Source organism: Hypanus sabinus, chromosome 26 (genome assembly GCF_030144855.1).
Source record: "Hypanus sabinus isolate sHypSab1 chromosome 26, sHypSab1.hap1, whole genome shotgun sequence".
Taxonomy (NCBI): Eukaryota; Metazoa; Chordata; class Chondrichthyes; order Myliobatiformes; family Dasyatidae; genus Hypanus; species Hypanus sabinus.
In genome coordinates, this window is record NC_082731.1 from 41,213,859 (window position 1) to 41,231,955 (window position 18,097).

At 52.1% G+C, this 18,097-nt stretch overlaps 1 protein-coding gene across 2 annotated transcripts in view; it reads right to left on the reverse strand.

Moving 5' to 3' along the window:
- Nucleotides 1-2,418: 2,418 nt before the first annotated feature.
- LOC132381482 (dapper 1-like) overlaps nucleotides 2,419-18,097 on the reverse strand; it is a 105,699-nt gene continuing 90,020 nt past the window's right edge. The window contains exons 3-4 of one of the 2 annotated variants that reach the window (XM_059950925.1): nucleotides 14,845-15,009; nucleotides 2,419-11,200 (exon numbers count right to left, since the gene is read on the reverse strand). In XM_059950925.1, the coding sequence (XP_059806908.1) occupies nucleotides 9,390-11,200; nucleotides 14,845-15,009 (1,976 nt within the window). In that variant the 3' untranslated portion in view covers nucleotides 2,419-9,389. The remainder of the gene's footprint in view (nucleotides 11,201-14,844; nucleotides 15,010-18,097) is intronic. The other variant, XM_059950926.1, reaches the window with a different exon arrangement.

An 18,097-nucleotide genomic window follows, 5' to 3' on the forward strand; every position in this document is an offset into this window, starting at 1 on the left:
ACCCCCTCCCTTATTAGGGGGAGAGAGAGAGAGAGCCTGTGATATAGACAATAGATAATAGGTGCAGAAGTAGACCATTCGGCCCCTCGAGTCTGCACCGCCATTCTGAGATCATGGCTGATCATTCACTATCAATACCCAGTCCCTGCCTTGTCCCCATATCCCTTGATTCCCCTATCCATCAGATATCTATCCAGCTCCTTTTTGAAAGCATCCAGAGAATTGGCCTCCACCGTCTTCTGAGGCAGTGCATTCCACACCTCCACAACTCTCTGGGAGAAGAAGCTCTTCCTCAACTCTGTTTTAAATAACTGACCTCTTATTCTCAATCCATGCCCTCTGGTACTGGACTCTCCCAACATCTGGAACATATTTCCTGCCTCAATCCTATCAAATCCTTTAATTATCTTAAACGTTTCAATCAGATCCCCTCTCAATCTCCTCAATTCCAGCATGTACAAGCCCAATCTCTCCAATCTCTCTGCGTAAGACAGCCCTGCCATCCCAGGAATCAACCTAGTGAATCTACGCTGCACTTCCTCAATTGCCAGAATGTCCTTCCTTAAACCTGGAGACCAAAACTGCACACAATACTCCAGGTGTGGTCTCACCAGGGCCCTGTACAAATGCAAAAGAACATCCTTGCTCTTGTATTCAATTCCCCTTGTAACAAAGGCCAACATTCCATTTGCCCTCTTCACTGCCTGTTGCACTTGCTCATTCACCTTCATTGACTGGTGAACTAGGACTCCTAGGTCTCTTTGCATTTCTCCCTTACCTAACTCGACACCGTTCAGACAATACTCTGCCCTCTTGTTCCAGCTTCCAAAGTGGATAACTTCACATTTATTCACATTGAATGACATCTGCCAAGTATCTGCCCACTCACTCAGCCTATCCAAGTCTCCCTGTATTCTCCTAACGTCCTCTTCGCATGTCACACTGCCACCCAGTTTAGTATCATCAGGAAACTTGCTGATATAGTTTTCAATGCCCTCATCTAAATCATTGACATAAATCGTAAAGAGCTGTGGTCCCAATACAGAGCCCTGTGGTACCCCACTAGTCACCTCCAGCCAGTCCGAGAAACACCCATTCACTGCTACCCTTTGCTTTCTATCTGCCAACCAGTTTTCTATCCATGTTGAAACCCTGCCCCCAATGCCATGAGCTCTGATTTTACTCACCAATCTCCTATGTGGCACCTTATCGAATGCCTTCTGAAAATCTAGGTACACAACATCTACTGGCTTACCCTCGTCTAACATCCTTGTTACACCCTCAAAAAACTCCAACAGATTAGTCAAGCATGATTTGCCCTTGGTAAATCCATGCTGGCTCGGCCTAATCCTATTTCTGCCATCTAGATGTGCCACTATTTCGTCCTTAATAATGGTCTCAAGCATCTTCCCCACAACTGACGATAGTTCTCCGTTTTCTCCTTCCCTCCCTTCTTGAAAAGTGGGACAACATTAGCCACTCTCCAACCTTCAGGAACTGATCCTGAATCTAAGGAACATTGGAAAATGATTACCAATGCATCCGCAATTTCCTGAGCCACCTCTTTTAGAACCCTCGGATGCAGACCATCTGGACCCAGGGATTTATTAGCCTGATTAGATATGATTATTTATTAGATTTATTAGATATGTCGAATACCGGGTGAACGAGTGGTCCTTGCTGCTGCTTTGCCCACACTCGAGTGCTCGGTGGTGGGTGCCGATGTTTTTGTTTGTCAGTGGGGGGGGGGGATCGTTGGTTTGCTGCCGCTTACGCACGGGAGGGAGGGGAGCTGGCGGAGGGCTTTGGGGCTGTAACATTTAACTGCCGTCCATTCTTTGGGGCACACCTCTGTTTTCCTGGACTGTTGCGAAGAAGAAGCATCTCAAAATGTATATTGTTTACATTTCTCTGACATTAAATTGCCCCGTCGAACCTTTGTATCTCACTCCCACATAAACCCCTTTAGTGTTGATGCAGAACAGTCCACAGAACACAAGACGGAATATAAAAGTTAGAGACAAATAAAGCACTCAGAGCCTCTTTAGTTTTTTTTGTATTAGTTTCATGATAAAATTTTAATATCTTTGAGTACTTCATGAACACTACTTTTTCAACCGTGACACGGTGACATCAGGTAATACTATACAGCTCAGACAAGCCACTGGCCTCCCCGGGTTTGAACCAAGATTCCCAGGCTCCTGGAGACCAGAGGTCTTGTCCGAGGCAGGAGTTTGAATTTTAATTTTCCCAGGATCGACCTGGAATCTTCAGGAGTTCACCTCCGACTCGCTGCCAAGAGCAATCACCTGGGAATACAACTCCGGGAAATGTTAAAATTGGGACTGGTGGGATATCTTTTTACAGCTTCTGTATAAACATTATTTATAAGAAAAATATTTAGGATGTTGGGCTTGGTGGAAAGACAGGAACGACTGCTGGGCGAAGAAATTCTCCAAGTGACCGGTGGTCAAAGCAGATTACCATGCGTGTCCCCTCCTGTCTCTGGATCAGCTGCTACTCTCTTGGTTCAGGACCGGTGAAAGGGTGTGGGTGATTTTTGCCTTGGTAGTGGGAGAGGAGATGGCTCCATGGCATTGGGTAGTATTGCCATCTGACCCAAAAGGGGGAAAGCCCATCCTCTTGCCCTTTTGAAAGGTAAATTTGGAGTGTCCCCATAATGCCTCTGAGAGCAATGCCTCCTTTCCCCAAGTTGAAGTTCCTGTCCAGAAAGGGGAGTGGGGAGTGCGTGACCTCCGCCTCTTTCAGAGCTTGAGCTGCGGTTGATGTGAGAGACTCACAAAGCGCTCAGCAGGCCGGGCAGCGTCTGCGGAGGAGAACAAGCAGTCGACGTTCTGAGGTCTCGGCTTGAAACATCGATTATTTATTCTTCTCCTTAGATTCTGCCTGGCTTGATAAGTCCCCTCAGCGTTTTGTGTGTGTTGCCATGGAGAATGTGCCTGCTTTGGTCATCACCATTGTGGGGTCTGGAAGTATGTGGCACAAGGAGGACCTTTGACCCTAGGCACAGTGCCAAATTAATTATGCTAATGGAACAATTAATTATGCGGCACAAGCAGGCCCTTTGACCCAAGACACAGTGCCGAATTAATTATGCTAATGGCACCTAGTCACTTCTGCAGGTAACAGGTGAGACCAGGTGAGGGGGGAGTGGGGATGTTTGTTTATTTGTTTTTTTTATTCAGATACTGTGCAGAATAGGCCCTTGGAGCCACGCCGCCCCCAATTTAACCCTGGCCTAATCACGGGACAATTTACAATGACAACCGGTACGTCTTTGGACTGTGGGAGGAAACCAGAGCACCCGGAGGAAACACACGTGGCCACGTGGGTTAACCCCCCCCCACCCCGCTTTCCTCCCACCTTGCAAACACGCACGTGCCAGTGGGCTAATCAGTAAGTTGCCCCTGATGTCAAGGGCCAGTGTGAGGATCAGATGGAGTGGGGAGAATAGGTTGCAGGCAGGGGAACGGAGGATGGGATCACCCTGAGAGCAGGCACGGACTCGATGGGCTGAAGGGCCTTTTCTGTTGTGAGGAAATAAATGGGAATAAGGATAGCAGGTCCCCAGCTCTCCCGGACACGAAGGATACTACCCCAACCCACACAAAAAACAGAGTCATCAAAAATGTATGAGGAGGTCATTTGGTCCATTTGCAGTTAAGCTCGCGCCCTTGGTCTTCCTCCCCTTGCACCCATGGGTGCTGGCAGACATTTATTTTCGTCACATGTATGTCCAGCACCTTTGCAAAACTGAGGCAAATGTGCTTGTGTCACTGTAATCCCAACATCAGCGGCCCAGTATGCTGGAAGGAATGAAAGGAAGCCTCTTTCAATGTAGAGTGGGACCCTCTGCATTGCAAACCAGCCAGTATTACCCAAATCCCATGGCCTATCAACAGCTTCCTATATACCCCATGTGTAGGTTACTTACTACGAAACTAGTTGACAAAACTCTTAAAGAATACATATATACAACATTTCAAATCACAATCCATCGAGCACGGGTTACGAGGCAGTTACCAAAGCCCAAAATTCGTGCTCGTCACCACCGTCACCTTTACGTGCCGTGTCCTATTGGGTTGCGGGTTGAAGATACCAAAGGAGGTGTAAGGAACCCCTTCCCCACTCTTGGGTAAGGTGTAGCACCTGCTTAGACTTCCCCTGATCAGGGTCACGTGGTGGATGGACGTACGAGCACAAGTCCTGGTTATGCAACCACTGACGCCAGAGTATCGATAACGGCTGGGGGACGGGGGTGGGTTGGGGGGTGGTGTAACCCATCTTGTAAAGACACTGCCCAGAGGAAGGGGACCATGAGACCACGATCGCCCACATCATATTCACGTTGGGGGTGAGGGGGGTCAATCCTGTGATTCCTACCCACCTCACCCCCCCCCCCAGTCAATCCAACCCCTCCCCTCCAACTCAAATCACCACCCACTCAGCTGGGACGTGTCACTTACACCAGTACTGCCGAAGGCTCTCGGCCTGAAACGTCCACTGAACGTTTCTTTCCACAGATGCTGCCTGGCCTGCTGGGTTCCTCCGGCATTTTGTGTGTGTTGCTCAGATTTCCAGCGTCTGCAGGTTCTCTCCTGTCCGTCGCCTGCATGGTACTTGACTGCGGGTTCCTGGAGTCCTTGCGATTTAGTGAGGATTCTCACTCAAGATATTAGCAGTGACACGATAGCAGAGCGATGAGCGTAATGCCAAGATGGCACCAGCAGTCCGGGTTCAATTCCCACCGCTGTCTGTTTGTACGTTCTCCCCGTGACCGCGTGGGTTTCCTCCGGGTGATCCGGTTCCCTCGAACCCCATGGGTAAGAAGGCCACTTGGTCAACGGTGTGTGGCACAGGATAAGTGAAAAAGAAAGCGGGAAGCAAACTCCAGCTGTCTGCTCGTAGTCTCTGCCCAGCAGGACTTTCTGAGGGAATGCGGCGAGGGGTGGGGATCCCCCAACACCGCACCTCCCGCTTGGCGCAGGGCTTCCACAGTCAAGAGATGGATGGGTATCCCACGCCAGAAGTTCACCACCTCCCAGCTCCCGCACCAGGGATTGCTGGGGGAATGAATTGGAGGTGGAACGGGTGGGATGGTGGCGGGAATTTGCCCCTCTCCGATCTTTCCCTGGTGGGAAAGCAGGATGCACGCCACTACAGCTGGTTGGTTTGACCTCACCTGGAATATTGTGTGCAGTTCAAAGGGAGGACATGTTTGAGTTAGTAATAAGGAGAGATTTGATTGGCTGGAAATGTTTCCACTGGAGTACAGTAGACCGAAGGGTGACCTCTGCTCCAGATTGGTTATTAGTCAGTCTTTGTTTATGTATCGTTTCTTTAACTATCTATTGTAATTCTTTATTTTTTTGTAAATGCCTGGAAGGAAGTGAATTTCAAGTATCTTGGTAACATAGATGTACTTGGATGATAAATTTACTTTGAACTTCACCTTGGAGTTCGAGGGTCAGGCACAGGGTGAGACTCCTTCCACACTGTCCTGTCACAGGGTGGAAGGCTGCTTTAGGATTGAAGGAACAACTCCAATTGAGGCTACAGATGGAATTGGATGTACACCAGCTCTTGCAGAGTCTGCAGGCCATTATTTCCTGTGTAGGGCTTTCAGTACCATTAACTGTGGTGTCAACTGTTCAGGCTAACAAAATGGCTTCTCTGTAATGGTGTAACGAGTTTCTGTGTCTGGAATGTTTGGGTTATGACTGCAGATAAGGGGGGAACTAACCAATGGAGAATGGTTATTCTATCTTGTATGTGTGAGCTGAGCAGGAGTTGGTGGTCTTTTTCGGGAGGCGAGCGAGGAAGTGTGAGGAGCGGGCAGCGGTTCCAGGGCAGCAGATACTGGACGTCAGCAGTTCGGACGGTGGCCAAAGGCTCAGAAGGTCGTTGTGGATGGAACGGGAGGCATGAGCTCCAACATATTAAAATATTATGTGCACAAACTGATAAACTTACTGATTTGGAGCCTTTAGGTTATCTGTATCTACTAATCCATCACTAAGAAATAACTATAAAGTTGCAATTATTTACTCGCCTTTGGTGTATTGTCCGATATTTGTGTTGCAAGTGTACTGGGGGGGGCATTACTCCATATTTACACTGAAGTATTGCACTATTAGCGGGGCGACAGCAGTTTACCCTAGGCGAACAGGGGTAAGTTGGGGGCACGGACGCTACACCTGCAAAGCAAAACCTACCATGATGAATGGCCTTGAAGCTTCACACCCAGCTGAGCTCAACGCCTTTTATGCTCGCTTTGAAAAGGAGAACAACACTACACCCGTGCAAATCCCTGCAGCATCTGGGGACCCTGAGATCTCTGCCTTAAGGCTGATGTCAGAACATCTGTCAAAAGGGTGAACCCTCGCAAGGCATCAGGCCCTGATGGTGTACCCGGTAGGGCTCTGAAAACCCATGCGGCAGGAGTGTTCAAGGACATCCTCGATCTCTCACTGCTGCAGTCAGAGTTCCCCTCTTGCTTCAAGCATACCAGTGCCCAAGAGCAAGGTGAGCTCCCTCGAAGACTTGTCACACAGTGGTGCTCGAATCTACTGCTGTGAAGGGCTTTGAGACGTTGGTCATGGTTAGAATCAACTCCCACCTAAGCAAGAACCCGGACCCTCTGCAATTTGCCTATCACCACAAAAGCAGATGTAATCTCACTGGCTCTCTGCTTGGCCTTGGATTACCAGAACAATGGCAATACCTATGTCATGCTGCTGTTTATTAGTTACATCTCTGCGTTCAACACAATCCTCCCCTCAGTTCTAATCAACGAGCTCCAAAATCTGGTCCTGCGTGCCATCACCAGCAACTGCACCTTTGGTTTCCTCATCGGGAGGCCCACAGCCTGTGCAGATTGGAACTAGCATCTCCACCTCGCTGAAAATCAACTCAGGCACTCTTCAAGGATGGGGGGGGGGGGGCTCTGCTTTCTCTAAACCCACAACCGTGTTGCTAAGCAGAGCTCAAACAGGCATCTACAAACTTGCCAGTGGCACAAACATTGTTGGCAGAACTTCAGGTGGTGACAAGGGGGCATACAGGAGCGAGATGGATCTGCTGGTTGAGTGGTGCTTCAACAACAGCCTTGCACTCAACGTCAGTAAGAACAAGGAATTGACTGTGGACTTCAGGAAGGAGAGGTCAAGGGGACACACACCTGCCAGGATAGGGGGATCAGCAGTGGAAAGAGTGAGCAGCTTCAAGTTCCTGGGTCTCAACACCTCTGAAGGTCTGTCCTGGGGCCAACATATTCCAATTATAAAGAAGGCACAACAGCGGCAAAGTTTGACTCCGAGTTTGAGGAGACTCGGTGCGTCGACAGTCGCAAGTTTCCGCGGATGTACTGCGGTTCCTTAAGGTTGAGATTGGCTGAAAGAAAATGGGACCAGCTCACCAAGGGGCCTTGGTCAGCCTGTATGCGCCGGGCAGACAGGCCTGTTAGCTCTGTTCAGCTCTATAGCAATGCGAAACCGAGGCAACAGAAAAGAGGGAGTAACGTGACACTCGGATAGATCCTGACATCGGGTAGTGTCTATTCCCCCTGCAACTGCACAAGCTCCCCAGTTTCCTCCCGCACTCTAATGACTCATGGGTTGGCAGGATAAATGGCCGCTGTAAATCGTCCCCTTGTTTGCAGCGAGTGATGGAATCTGGGGTGGGGGAGAAGGTGGGGGAAAGTAAAATGAAATAGGACTCGTGTAAATGGGTGCTCCAAACGTCTTGTTGGGCCGAGGGTCCTAGTTTCAAATTTCAAAGCAAGTTTATTATCAGAGCCTACTTTGGTGCAATCTGTTACATATGGCTGCCGTGTATCCACAGGGCTTGTTTGAATCTGGGTAAAATATTCCTGAGCCACCTGAGGGGCCGTGGAGACAAGGGGGCTCGAAGCTGATGAAGAGGCAAGTCTCTGTGGTACAGCTTAAGGGGGCAAGTTCAAAGTTCAAGGAGCCAATTCCAGGGGACAGGGCGCAGACAGGACCGCCAACAGTGACAGGAAATTCAGGCGATTAAGAACCCAGAATTGGGGGAGCACAGAGGTCTTTGAGGGTGGCAGAGGGCTGGGGTCCGCAGGAGACCTGTCTGTGCGTGGGTGTGAGCGAGAGGACAGGGGTTTGTTTTGCTGTTGTTGTCTCGTTGCTTGCTGAGCACCGTGGGCCCTGCTCTGCCTACGCCGGGATTTTCAGTGACCACTTGCGGGCTGCCCCCGCCTCCCAACCGCCCAGCACGCCCTTGGGAGTGTTGGCTGTTGACGCCGACGGCTCACTTCACGAACAAGAGAGAGTCTGGAGATGATGGAAATCCGAGCAACACGCACAATACACCTGTGGAAAAAAGCACAGTCGACGTTTTGGCTGAGACCCTGCGCTAACGTGGTTCAAGCTGGTGGCGAAGTTATGTTTCTGGGAGGGAGACGTGACTCTAGTAGTGGGTCTGGGTAAGGACGTGTATTCCTCCTGGGAACCTGTCTTCACTGCCAGCTGGTACCACATTCATGAAGGGTCTCGGCCCGAAACGTCGACTGTTTACTCTTTTCCATAGATGCTGCCTGGCCTGCTGAGATCCTTCAGCAGCATTTTGTGTCTGTCGTGACACATTTCACTGTATGTTTCAGCAAATGAACAACGAAACCAATCTGAATCTGGATCTGATTGGTGAGGTGTGGCTGAGGGATTTGACCACAGGGGCGAGAAATTTGAAACTGAGGTGTTATTGGCCCAGGAACCTCAGTCAAGGGTGATGGGGGTGGGGGGTGTCAACAGCAGGTGACACTCAAAACCCAAGTCCTTGATCTAGAAAGCTTTCTGCCACCAAAAACGCCCAAAGACTCTCTGCGTAAAATAAGTCGTGGACGGTTGCTGCGGCGTAGGATGAATGGACAGCCCCTCCGCGAGGTGGGTTCGCGGAACCAGGCGAACAGGGCCCTCGGACCGGAATTCCATCAAGCAGAGGGCTCTCCCTCGGCTTGTGGGGGGGCCCCAGTTTCCTCGGGGCACCTCTCCGGCGGGACGCAGCAGGGGGCTGCGGCTTCGAGTCTCGTCCCTCGCCCCAGAGAATGGGGCACGAGACCAGGCCTGGTGCCCCCCCTCCGCCTCTGTCCGGCGCAGCAGCAGGGGGAGTCTCCCTCTGTTCCGTACGGTGCTTCCGGAAGGTGCTTCTATCATGGTGAAGGGGAGGAGATCTTTGCGGACGTCAGGTGGAGGTACGGATAAAGAGTGTCCGGTGGGTTCTCGCCTCTATCGGCCCAGTCCCCTCTTCTTATAAACTTGCAATGGGGAGGGTAGGGGTGGGGAGGGGGTGAAGGACGGCTTTAAAGTGCCGACGGAACGTCCTGAGTCGTTTTTCCCTCACACAGTTGTCATCACCTTGAGGGAGCCGGTGCGGAAACGGAGAATCTTCTTCTTCAGCGCGTGGGAGGCCTTGATCTTGACGAAGACCTTGGGCTGGGCTGGGCTGCGGCCGGCCGCCTGCGGGGCCACCTGCTGGGGCCACACCAGCCCGCCGCCCTCGTCGTCCGTCTCGCTGGAGCAGGTGCTGAAGGCCGGCGACTCGGCCTCGCTCAGGCTGGACTCGCTGTCGCCGAAGCCGCCGTGGGCGCCGTAGGCCCTGGGCCCCGGGCCCTCGTCCTCGGGAGGTGCCCGGCCCTCTGAGTCGCTGCCAGCTTGGTGGCCGGCCGCCCTCTGGTATCTCCTGAGCCGCCGCTGGCCCTCCCCGGGCGCGTAAGGCTCTGCGGCCGCGACCGTGGCCTCCTCCTGGCTGATCTCCGCTGTCGACCGCCAGCGCCGGTAGCCGCCGCCGCCGCCGGGGTGACGCCTGGACCGCAGCGAGCGGCCTTCGTCCCGCTCCACCGTATTGTACTTGCCGCCGGCTGAGCTCTGCCGGTGCAGCAGGCTGTTCTCCGAGTTGGAGCGGGACGTCTTCTTGGCCCGTGGCGACGGCTTGCGACCGCTCCGCCTGGCGGCCTCCGCCTCCTCACTGAAGCGGCACTTCTTGCCCGGGGCCTTGCCCTTCTCTCTGAAGCCAGGGGGAGCTGCCTCGGGCGACATGTCGGCCGAGCGGCACTTGCTGAGCATGGCGGCCTTGGCCCGGCCCCCTGGCCCTCGGTACGGCTGCTTGCCCGGGATGTACTGTGCGTTGACCATCTGGTAGGCCCCGTCGTCGAGCCCCCGGATGGGCGACCTCTTCTCTCGGACCTCAGGCCCTGCGGCAATGCGTTGCTCGAAAGGCGGCGACTGGACTTCCACCGAGTTGGCCCGGGTGGGTGGAAAGGCCCGGGGCCCTTCATCTAGTGAGTACACATTCTGGTAATAGCTCTCCTGAGGGGAGGCCCGCAAGGCCGGGTGGTAATTCAAGTCGTGGTACTCCAGCGAGGTTGGCCTCATGGGTGGAGTATTCGTCATGAGCCTGACCTGTTTCCTCAGGCTCTGGGAGTGTTGGGCCTCTTCCTTCGGCTTTGGAGCAGCGCCGGTGAAGCTGTCCGAGGCCTGACATCCCGGGAGGATTTTCTTGGCCGACGACTGGTCCCCGCCTGTGTTCCACAAGGGCCTGTATTTTGCAGTGGGCAGGCTGCCGTCGAAGCTGTGGGAACTGGAGATCTTTGCCCTCTCAGACGAGGGATACACCTGCTCGCGGCCGGGACTCTGTGGGCTGGCAGGCTCCGTGTTCCTCTGGCACAGGCTGCTTTGGCGAATCAGGCCCTTGGTGGGGTCCGCTGCTAGGCTCGTCCTCGGCTTGTTCGAGCGGACCGGGTACACCCTTTTGTGGACCAGGCCCGTGATGTAGTTCTCCAGCCTCTTCGACTGGACAGGCTCCAGGCCTTGGGCCAGCTCGGCCTCAGAGCCAAAGAACAATTCCCCATCACCGTCCAGCCTGTAAGCGCCCAGGAAGGAGGTGGGTGAGAAGGGCTTCTCCTCGCTGCTTGCCCGCAGGCCTTGGCCGAGTAGGGGGTTCTGTACGGCCATGGCGTGGAGGGGGCCGGGGTAGGGGAAGAGCTCAAGGTTGTCGCGGGTCATCAGGTCCGACGGGTGCTTCGACCGCATGTCCGCCAGAGCTTCCAGTGACTCCGAGTGGGTTGCCGAGAAGGAGCGGGGCACCGAGGAGACATAATCGCTGTCGGCATAGCTCAGGCTCTCGTCCTGGTCCGTGTGCAGGGGCTCGGCTGGAAAAAATAATCAATACTCAATGTTAGAGTGCAGTCATCACTCTCAGGGCAGAGACAGCATGGGTTAGATACAGAGTAAATCTCCCTCTACACTGTCCCATCACACACTCCCAGGACAGGGACAGCACGGGTTAGATAGAGTGAATCTCCCTCTACACTGTCCCATCACACACTCCCAGGACAGGGACAGCACGGGTTAGATACAGAGTGAAGCTCCCTCTACACTGTCCCATCACACACTCCCAGGACAGGGACAGCACAGTTTAGATACAGAGTGAAGCTCCCTCTACACTGTCCCATCACACACTCCCAGGACAGGGACAGCACAGTTTAGATACAGAGTGAAGCTCCCTCTACACTGTCCCATCACACACTCCCCGGACAGGGACAGCACGGGTTAGATACAGAGTGAAGCTCCCTCTACACTGTCCCATCACACACTCCCAGGACAGGGACAGCACAGGTTAGATACAGAGTGCAGCTCCCTCCACACTGTCCCATCACACACTCCCAGGACAGGGACAGCACGGGTTAGATACAGAGTGAAGCTCCCTCTACACTGTCCCATCACACACTCCCAGGACAGGGATAGCACAGTTTAGATACAGAGTGAAGCTCCCTCTACACTGTCCCATCACACACTCCCCGGACAGGGACAGCACGGGTTAGATACAGAGTGAAGCTCCCTCTACACTGTCCCATCACACACTCCCAGGTCAGGGACAGCACGGGTTAGATACAGAGTGAAGCTCCCTCCACACTGTCCCATCACACACTCCCAGGACAGGGACAGCACGGGTTAGATACAGAGTGAAGCTCCCTCTACACTGTCCCAGCACACATTCCAATCAAGACCCTGAATGAAGCTCCCTCTACTCTATCCCGACAAATATACCAGAGCAGGGACAAAACAAACTGAACAACAAGTATACGCCTCTGGGGTGTGTTACAGCATCGGGGTTTGACACCGTAGTGCTGATGGAGAGGAAGTAGAGTTATACGCCTTCAGTATTAGTAAACAAGCCACTAGCTGTGCACATAGCACAGTGAGTCACATGACATCATAACATCCGCCAACAGTGAATTCGATCCAAATGTTCCTGAAGTTGTTCTGGGTAAAGGATCCAAGGAGTTAAGGTGCAGCCAACCACAATTTCGTGAAGCGAAGGACCCAGCAAGGAACTCCTCGTGTTCCCATGTCTGAATCCCAGTGAACTCGCTGGCACAGGACCTCAAACAAAGCAGGAGCTACCTGAGGAGGCCACCATGAATTGGTCCACAATTGTACGTCTCCTGACTACCCAGTTGACTGTGTTGAGGTACCCACATTGAGGTCACCTCAGTACAGCAAGGACGCGGTTTCCCGAGGACGTTGCTGGGATCAAGTGTCCGAAGGAAGATAGCCCATAAAGAAGATACTTATTTATGTGTTTATTGAGATGCAGTTCAGAATAGGCCCTTCCAGCCCTTCGAGCTGTGCTGTCCAGCAATCCCCCAGCTTAACCCACGTCTAATCAATTAGACAATTTGGGACAATTTACAATGACCAATTAACCTACCCACCGGTACCTCTTTGGACTGTGGGAGGAAACCAGAGCACCCGGAGGAAATTCGCGTGGTGATGGAGAAGAACATACCAGCTCCTTACAGACAACGCTGGGAACTGAATCCTTAGTGCTCGTGTTGCACTAACCGCTACACCCCAAGATGTTTTTGGCTGTGCTGTGAGCCCTGCGAGCAGGGCTCGGACCCACGTGGGGAATAGTCCAACGCCTTAACCATGCGGCCCGACTTTTCTCCACCGCGGAAGTGGGTTTCGCCGCAGGGCACAGATTAATAGCAAGGGGCAGAGCGTTAGTGGGGATTTGAGGCAGGCGGTGGGCGGAATCTGGAATCCAGAGCCTGAAAGTGTGACAGAGGGAGACACTTCCACAATGGACCCTTGGATTGCCAGGGCATAGAAGGCATTCCGCCACATTCTGGTCAATGGGTGCTTGGTGGTCAGCACGGTGGAGATGGGCAGAAAGTGCTGTTTCTGTGCTGTAAGTCCATGAGCATTGCACAGGCTCCTGCCAGTCTATATGAGGTCGGTCTCACAAGGGTAACCTCCTCGTCACTGGGTTTAGTCACATGGCTTAGTGACCCGGAGAGCTATGTTGGCTGGAGTCAGGGCTTTATGCTTTGGCCGTTGGTAGGGTCACCCATGCCTAACAGGTCAAAGGGCAGAGGCCAGACTGAGAGTGGTCCACCGGTCCTCCAGGTTCGTCTCAGGGCTAACGACCCTGACTGGTCAAACAAAACCTTTATGGAAACAGCAATGAAGAATCCTTCTACATCTGAGTGCGACGGTATTCCTGAGTCTCCGCCCGGGACTTGCATGACTGACGGGAGTGAAAACCGAGAGGAAGCTACTGACACGATGAAGGAAGCCCTGAACACCGCCGGAGATGGAGGACGGACATTCACTGCTGCCCCAAACACCAGCAACGTAATGATCAGTAAGGAAGTAACAAGCATTAATATCTACAGACGAAAGAGACGGCAGATATCTGAAGCAGCAGATCGAGCGATGGGCTGGGTGCAGGAGCCACCAACGTTTGGAGTCGAAACGTAGCATTTGATTCGTTCTGTAGGAGGCTGAGGGAGAAACATTCACTATGGTAAGATATTGGATGGACTGGGAACCATTTAAGGCAATGCTGCGGTAGAGCGCGTTGCCCGACCAGAGTCCAGGGTACGACCCTGACCTCCGGCGCTTTCTGCGTGGAGTTTGCACGTTCTCCCTCCGGTTTCCCATGGGTGCTCCGGGCCTCCCCCTACATCCCAAAGTCGAGTGGGTTGATAATTAGCCACTGTGAATTGATCCTGGGGTATAGGTGATTGGTGGAATCGGCGGGGGGGGGGGGTGGGGAGTGGATGGGATGGCAGGGGGAACTAGGAGATGAGTGGAAGTGTGAGCTGATGGCTGGTGCAGATTTGCTAGACCGAAGAACCTGTTTCTGTGCTGTGGGTCCCTGGGACTCTGCACTCACTGAAGTTAAGTTAGGAGTGGGGAGGAAAGTTTGGTTTACAATCTGGGATACTCTCCCTGAGGGAGCGGGAGAAGCAGGCTTCTTCCGTACAAAACATGCCTTCTTCTGACAGCTGCCTTTAGGAAGGAGGTACAGGGGCCTCAGGACCTACATCACAGGGGTCAGGAACACTGACCACCCCTCAACCATCAAGCTCCTGAACCAGAGGGGATAACTTCACTCAACTCAACACTGAACTGTTGCCACAACCTATGGACTCACTTTCAAGGGCTCTTGCGCTCAATATTTATTTATTATTATTTTTCTTTTTGTATTTGGTCAATTTATTGTCACCTGCACGTTGGCTGTCCGTCCATCCTCTTGGGCACGGTCTTTCATTGTGTTTACTGTGAATGCCCGCAAAAAAATCTCAGGGTACTTAATGGTGACTCCAATGTACTGTGATAATAAATTTACTTTGAACTTTTAAGTTTTGAAGTTTAATACCAACTTTTTAAAAAGTATTGCAAAAAAATCCTCAATAAATGTCCTCCCACTACTGGGCGTTAATACAATTCCTCCGAGGGACATCCTCAACTCTCCTCCGCTGTTGCCTGGGTGCACACCTACCTAATGATTTGGGTCGTTCATTTGCATAATTAATGCGAGCGTCAGCCAAGCCAAGCCGCGGGTAGTTGCACGCAGCAGAATGAAAGCTGGGGAAGCACTCAGCAAAGATGGAGGCGGAGGAGTCGGAGAGCGCGGGGGACGGGCCCTCGCTGAGCTCATAGAAGCCTGCAGGAAGGAGCAGGGGGGGAGAGGGGTGGAAGGAGGCAGAGAAGAAGGTGGAGGAAGATGGTGGGTGGGGGAGTGGAAGGGAAGGGGGGTTGTAGAGAGAGAGAAAAAATCAGCGTGTTAAAGGCGTGGCTCAAACATCAACTTGTAGCAGTCGCGTGGAGTGTGAGCAGATCCGGTCGGCGGTATCATGTGCTCTCCCCGACCAGTCCACACAGAGATACCTCCAGCATCTCCATCAAAGACCTTCAGGCTTTGCTGGGCTTCATGAGGCTGGTGGGGATGGTCCCTCAGTGTCCAAAATGGCAGACCTGGTAGGGACGGGCCTATCTCTGTGTAACAATGTGGTACTGGACTGTCGGGGCTAGTTTCACCAAGGCATCTTTTACATCCACTGCAGACTCGAGAGCGCGAACTGACATCGCACCTCAACGGTCTCCGGGAGTGCAGGAATCTTTCAGTAGGTGGAGCAGGAATGGGCCTCGGCCTGTCAAGCCTGCTCTACTGTTCAGTATCATTGTGTCTGGTTTGTCCCACCCCTGTGCCCAGATACCCCTTTAACTTCAATACCTCTGTGACTGAACTGAACTGTGTTTGACCCAGTGTACTTAGGGGTCAGGAGCAAAGCTTATTTACTCATCTATATATCAATCCAATATTGAACAGGCCTTGCTGGCCCTTCCAGTCTTTATAGCCACCAGTTTGACCCTAGCCTAATCACAGGACAATTTACAATGACCAATTATCCTACCAACCAGAATGTCTTCGGACTGTGGGAGGAAACCGGTGCACCCGGAGGAAACTGGAGGGAGAACGTGCAAACTCCTCACAGGCATTGGCGGGGATTGAACCTGGGTTGCTGGAACTGTAAAGGGTTGTGCCCGCCACTACGCCACCGTGCAGCCAATTGAAACCATTCCGTGAACGGCTGAGAGAGGAAGACAGATTTGTATTTCTGTAGCGCCTTCTGTGGTGTTCCCACATCACCTGGGAATTCTTTTTGTTTTGGAGATACAAGAGGCAGCAGATGCTGGAATCACGGCAACAAACAAAATGCTGGACTGACTCAGTGGGTCAGGCAGCATTCGTGAAGGGAAGTGGTCAGTCAAAGTTTCGGGTCACTTGCAAAACCTTGCACTTGCCTGCACTCAATTCCATCTGCCATTTTTCAGTCCGTTTCTCCAGCTGGTGCAGATCAATGTTAGCCTTCCTCGCTGTCCACTACACCCCCAATCTTGGCGTCAGCAGCAGACTTGCTGATCCAGTTAACCACATTATCATCCAGATCATTGATATAGATGACAAACAACACCAATCCTTGTGGCACACTACTAATCATGGGCCTACAGTTAGAGAGGCAACTATCTACGACTCTGGCTTCTCCCATGAAGCCTATGCCTGACTGAACCTTCTTGACCAGCTCCCATGAGGGAGCTTGTCAAATGCCTTACCAAAGTCCCTGTAGACAATATCCACTGGCTTGCCTTCATCCACTTTCCTGATAGGCATCCGTTAGTCTTGTGAGACCACGGATTTGCGCCTTGGAAGGTTTCCAGGGCGCACAGGCCTGGGCAGGGTTGCATGGGAGACCAGCAGTTGCCCAAGCTGCAGGCCTTCCCCTCTCCACACCACCGATGTTGTCCAAGGGAAGGGCACTAGGACCCATACAGCTTGGCACCGGTGTCGTCGCAGAACAACGTGTGGTTCAGTGCCTTGCTCAAGGACACAACACATTGCCTCAGCTGAGGCTCGAAACAGCGACCTTCAGATCACTAGACCGATGCCTTATCCACTAGGCCACAACTTACCTAAAAAACTCTATAAGCTTCATTAGACATGATGTACCACACACAAAGCCACGCTGACTATCCTTAATCAGTCCATGTCTATCCAAATTCTCACATATCCAGTCCCTTAGAATACCTTCCGATAACTTTCCCACAACTGGCTCACCGGCCTATAATTTCCTGGTTTATGTTTGGAGACTTTTTTAAACAGCGGTTTATCCTTCAATCCCCTGGAACCACCCCTGTCACTAAGAATGATTTAAATATCTCTGAAGGGCCCCGGCAGTTTATACACTTGCCTCCCAGGAGGTCCAAGGGAGCACCTTGTCAGGCCCTGGGGATTAATCCACCCTGATTTGCCTCAGGGTAGCAAACACCTCCTCTTCAGTAATCTGTACAAAGTTGAGGCCACTTAGCCTCAGTTCTATAGACACTGCGTCCATCTCCTGAGTAAGCACAGATGCAAAGAATGCAATTAATATCTCCCCCATCTGTTCTGACTCCACTCATGGATTACCATTCTGATCTTCCAGGGGACCAATTTCGTCCCTTGCAATCCTTTTGCTCTGAACATATCCGTAGAATCCCTTAGCATTCTCCTTCACCTTGCCTCCTAGAGCAACTTCATTCCTTCGTTTAGCCTTCCTGAGTCGTTTAAGCATTCTTTTGCATTTCTTATACTCCATAAGCACCTCACTACAGAGTCTACAGGGGTTGTATCGAGAGCATCCTGAGCAGCTGCATCACTGCCTGGTTCGGAAATTGCACCGTCTCGGATCGCAAGACCCTGCAGCGGATAGTGAGGTCAGCTGAGAAGATCATCGGGGTCTCTCTTCCCGCCATCACGGACATTTACACCACATGCTGCATCCGCAAAGGAAACAGCATTATGAAGGACCCCACTCACCCCTCATACAATCTCTTCTCCCTCCTGCCGTCTGGGAAAAGGCTCTGAAGCATTCGGGCTCTCACAGCCAGACTAAGTAACAGTTTCTTCTCCCAAGCTATCAGACTCTCAATACCCGAAGCCTGGACTGACACCTTACTGCCCTATTGTCCTATTTATTATTTATTGTAATGCCTGCACTGTTTTGTGCACTTTATGCAGTCCTGGGTAGGTCTGTAGTCTAGTGTAGTTGTGTTTTTTCTCTGTGTTGTTTTTTTACGTAGTTCAGTCTAGTTTTTGTACTGTGTCATGTAACACCATGGTCCTGAAAAACGTTGTCTCATTTTTACTCTGTACTGTACCAGCAGTTATGGTCAAAATGACAATACAAGTGACTTGACTGGACACTTGTCCA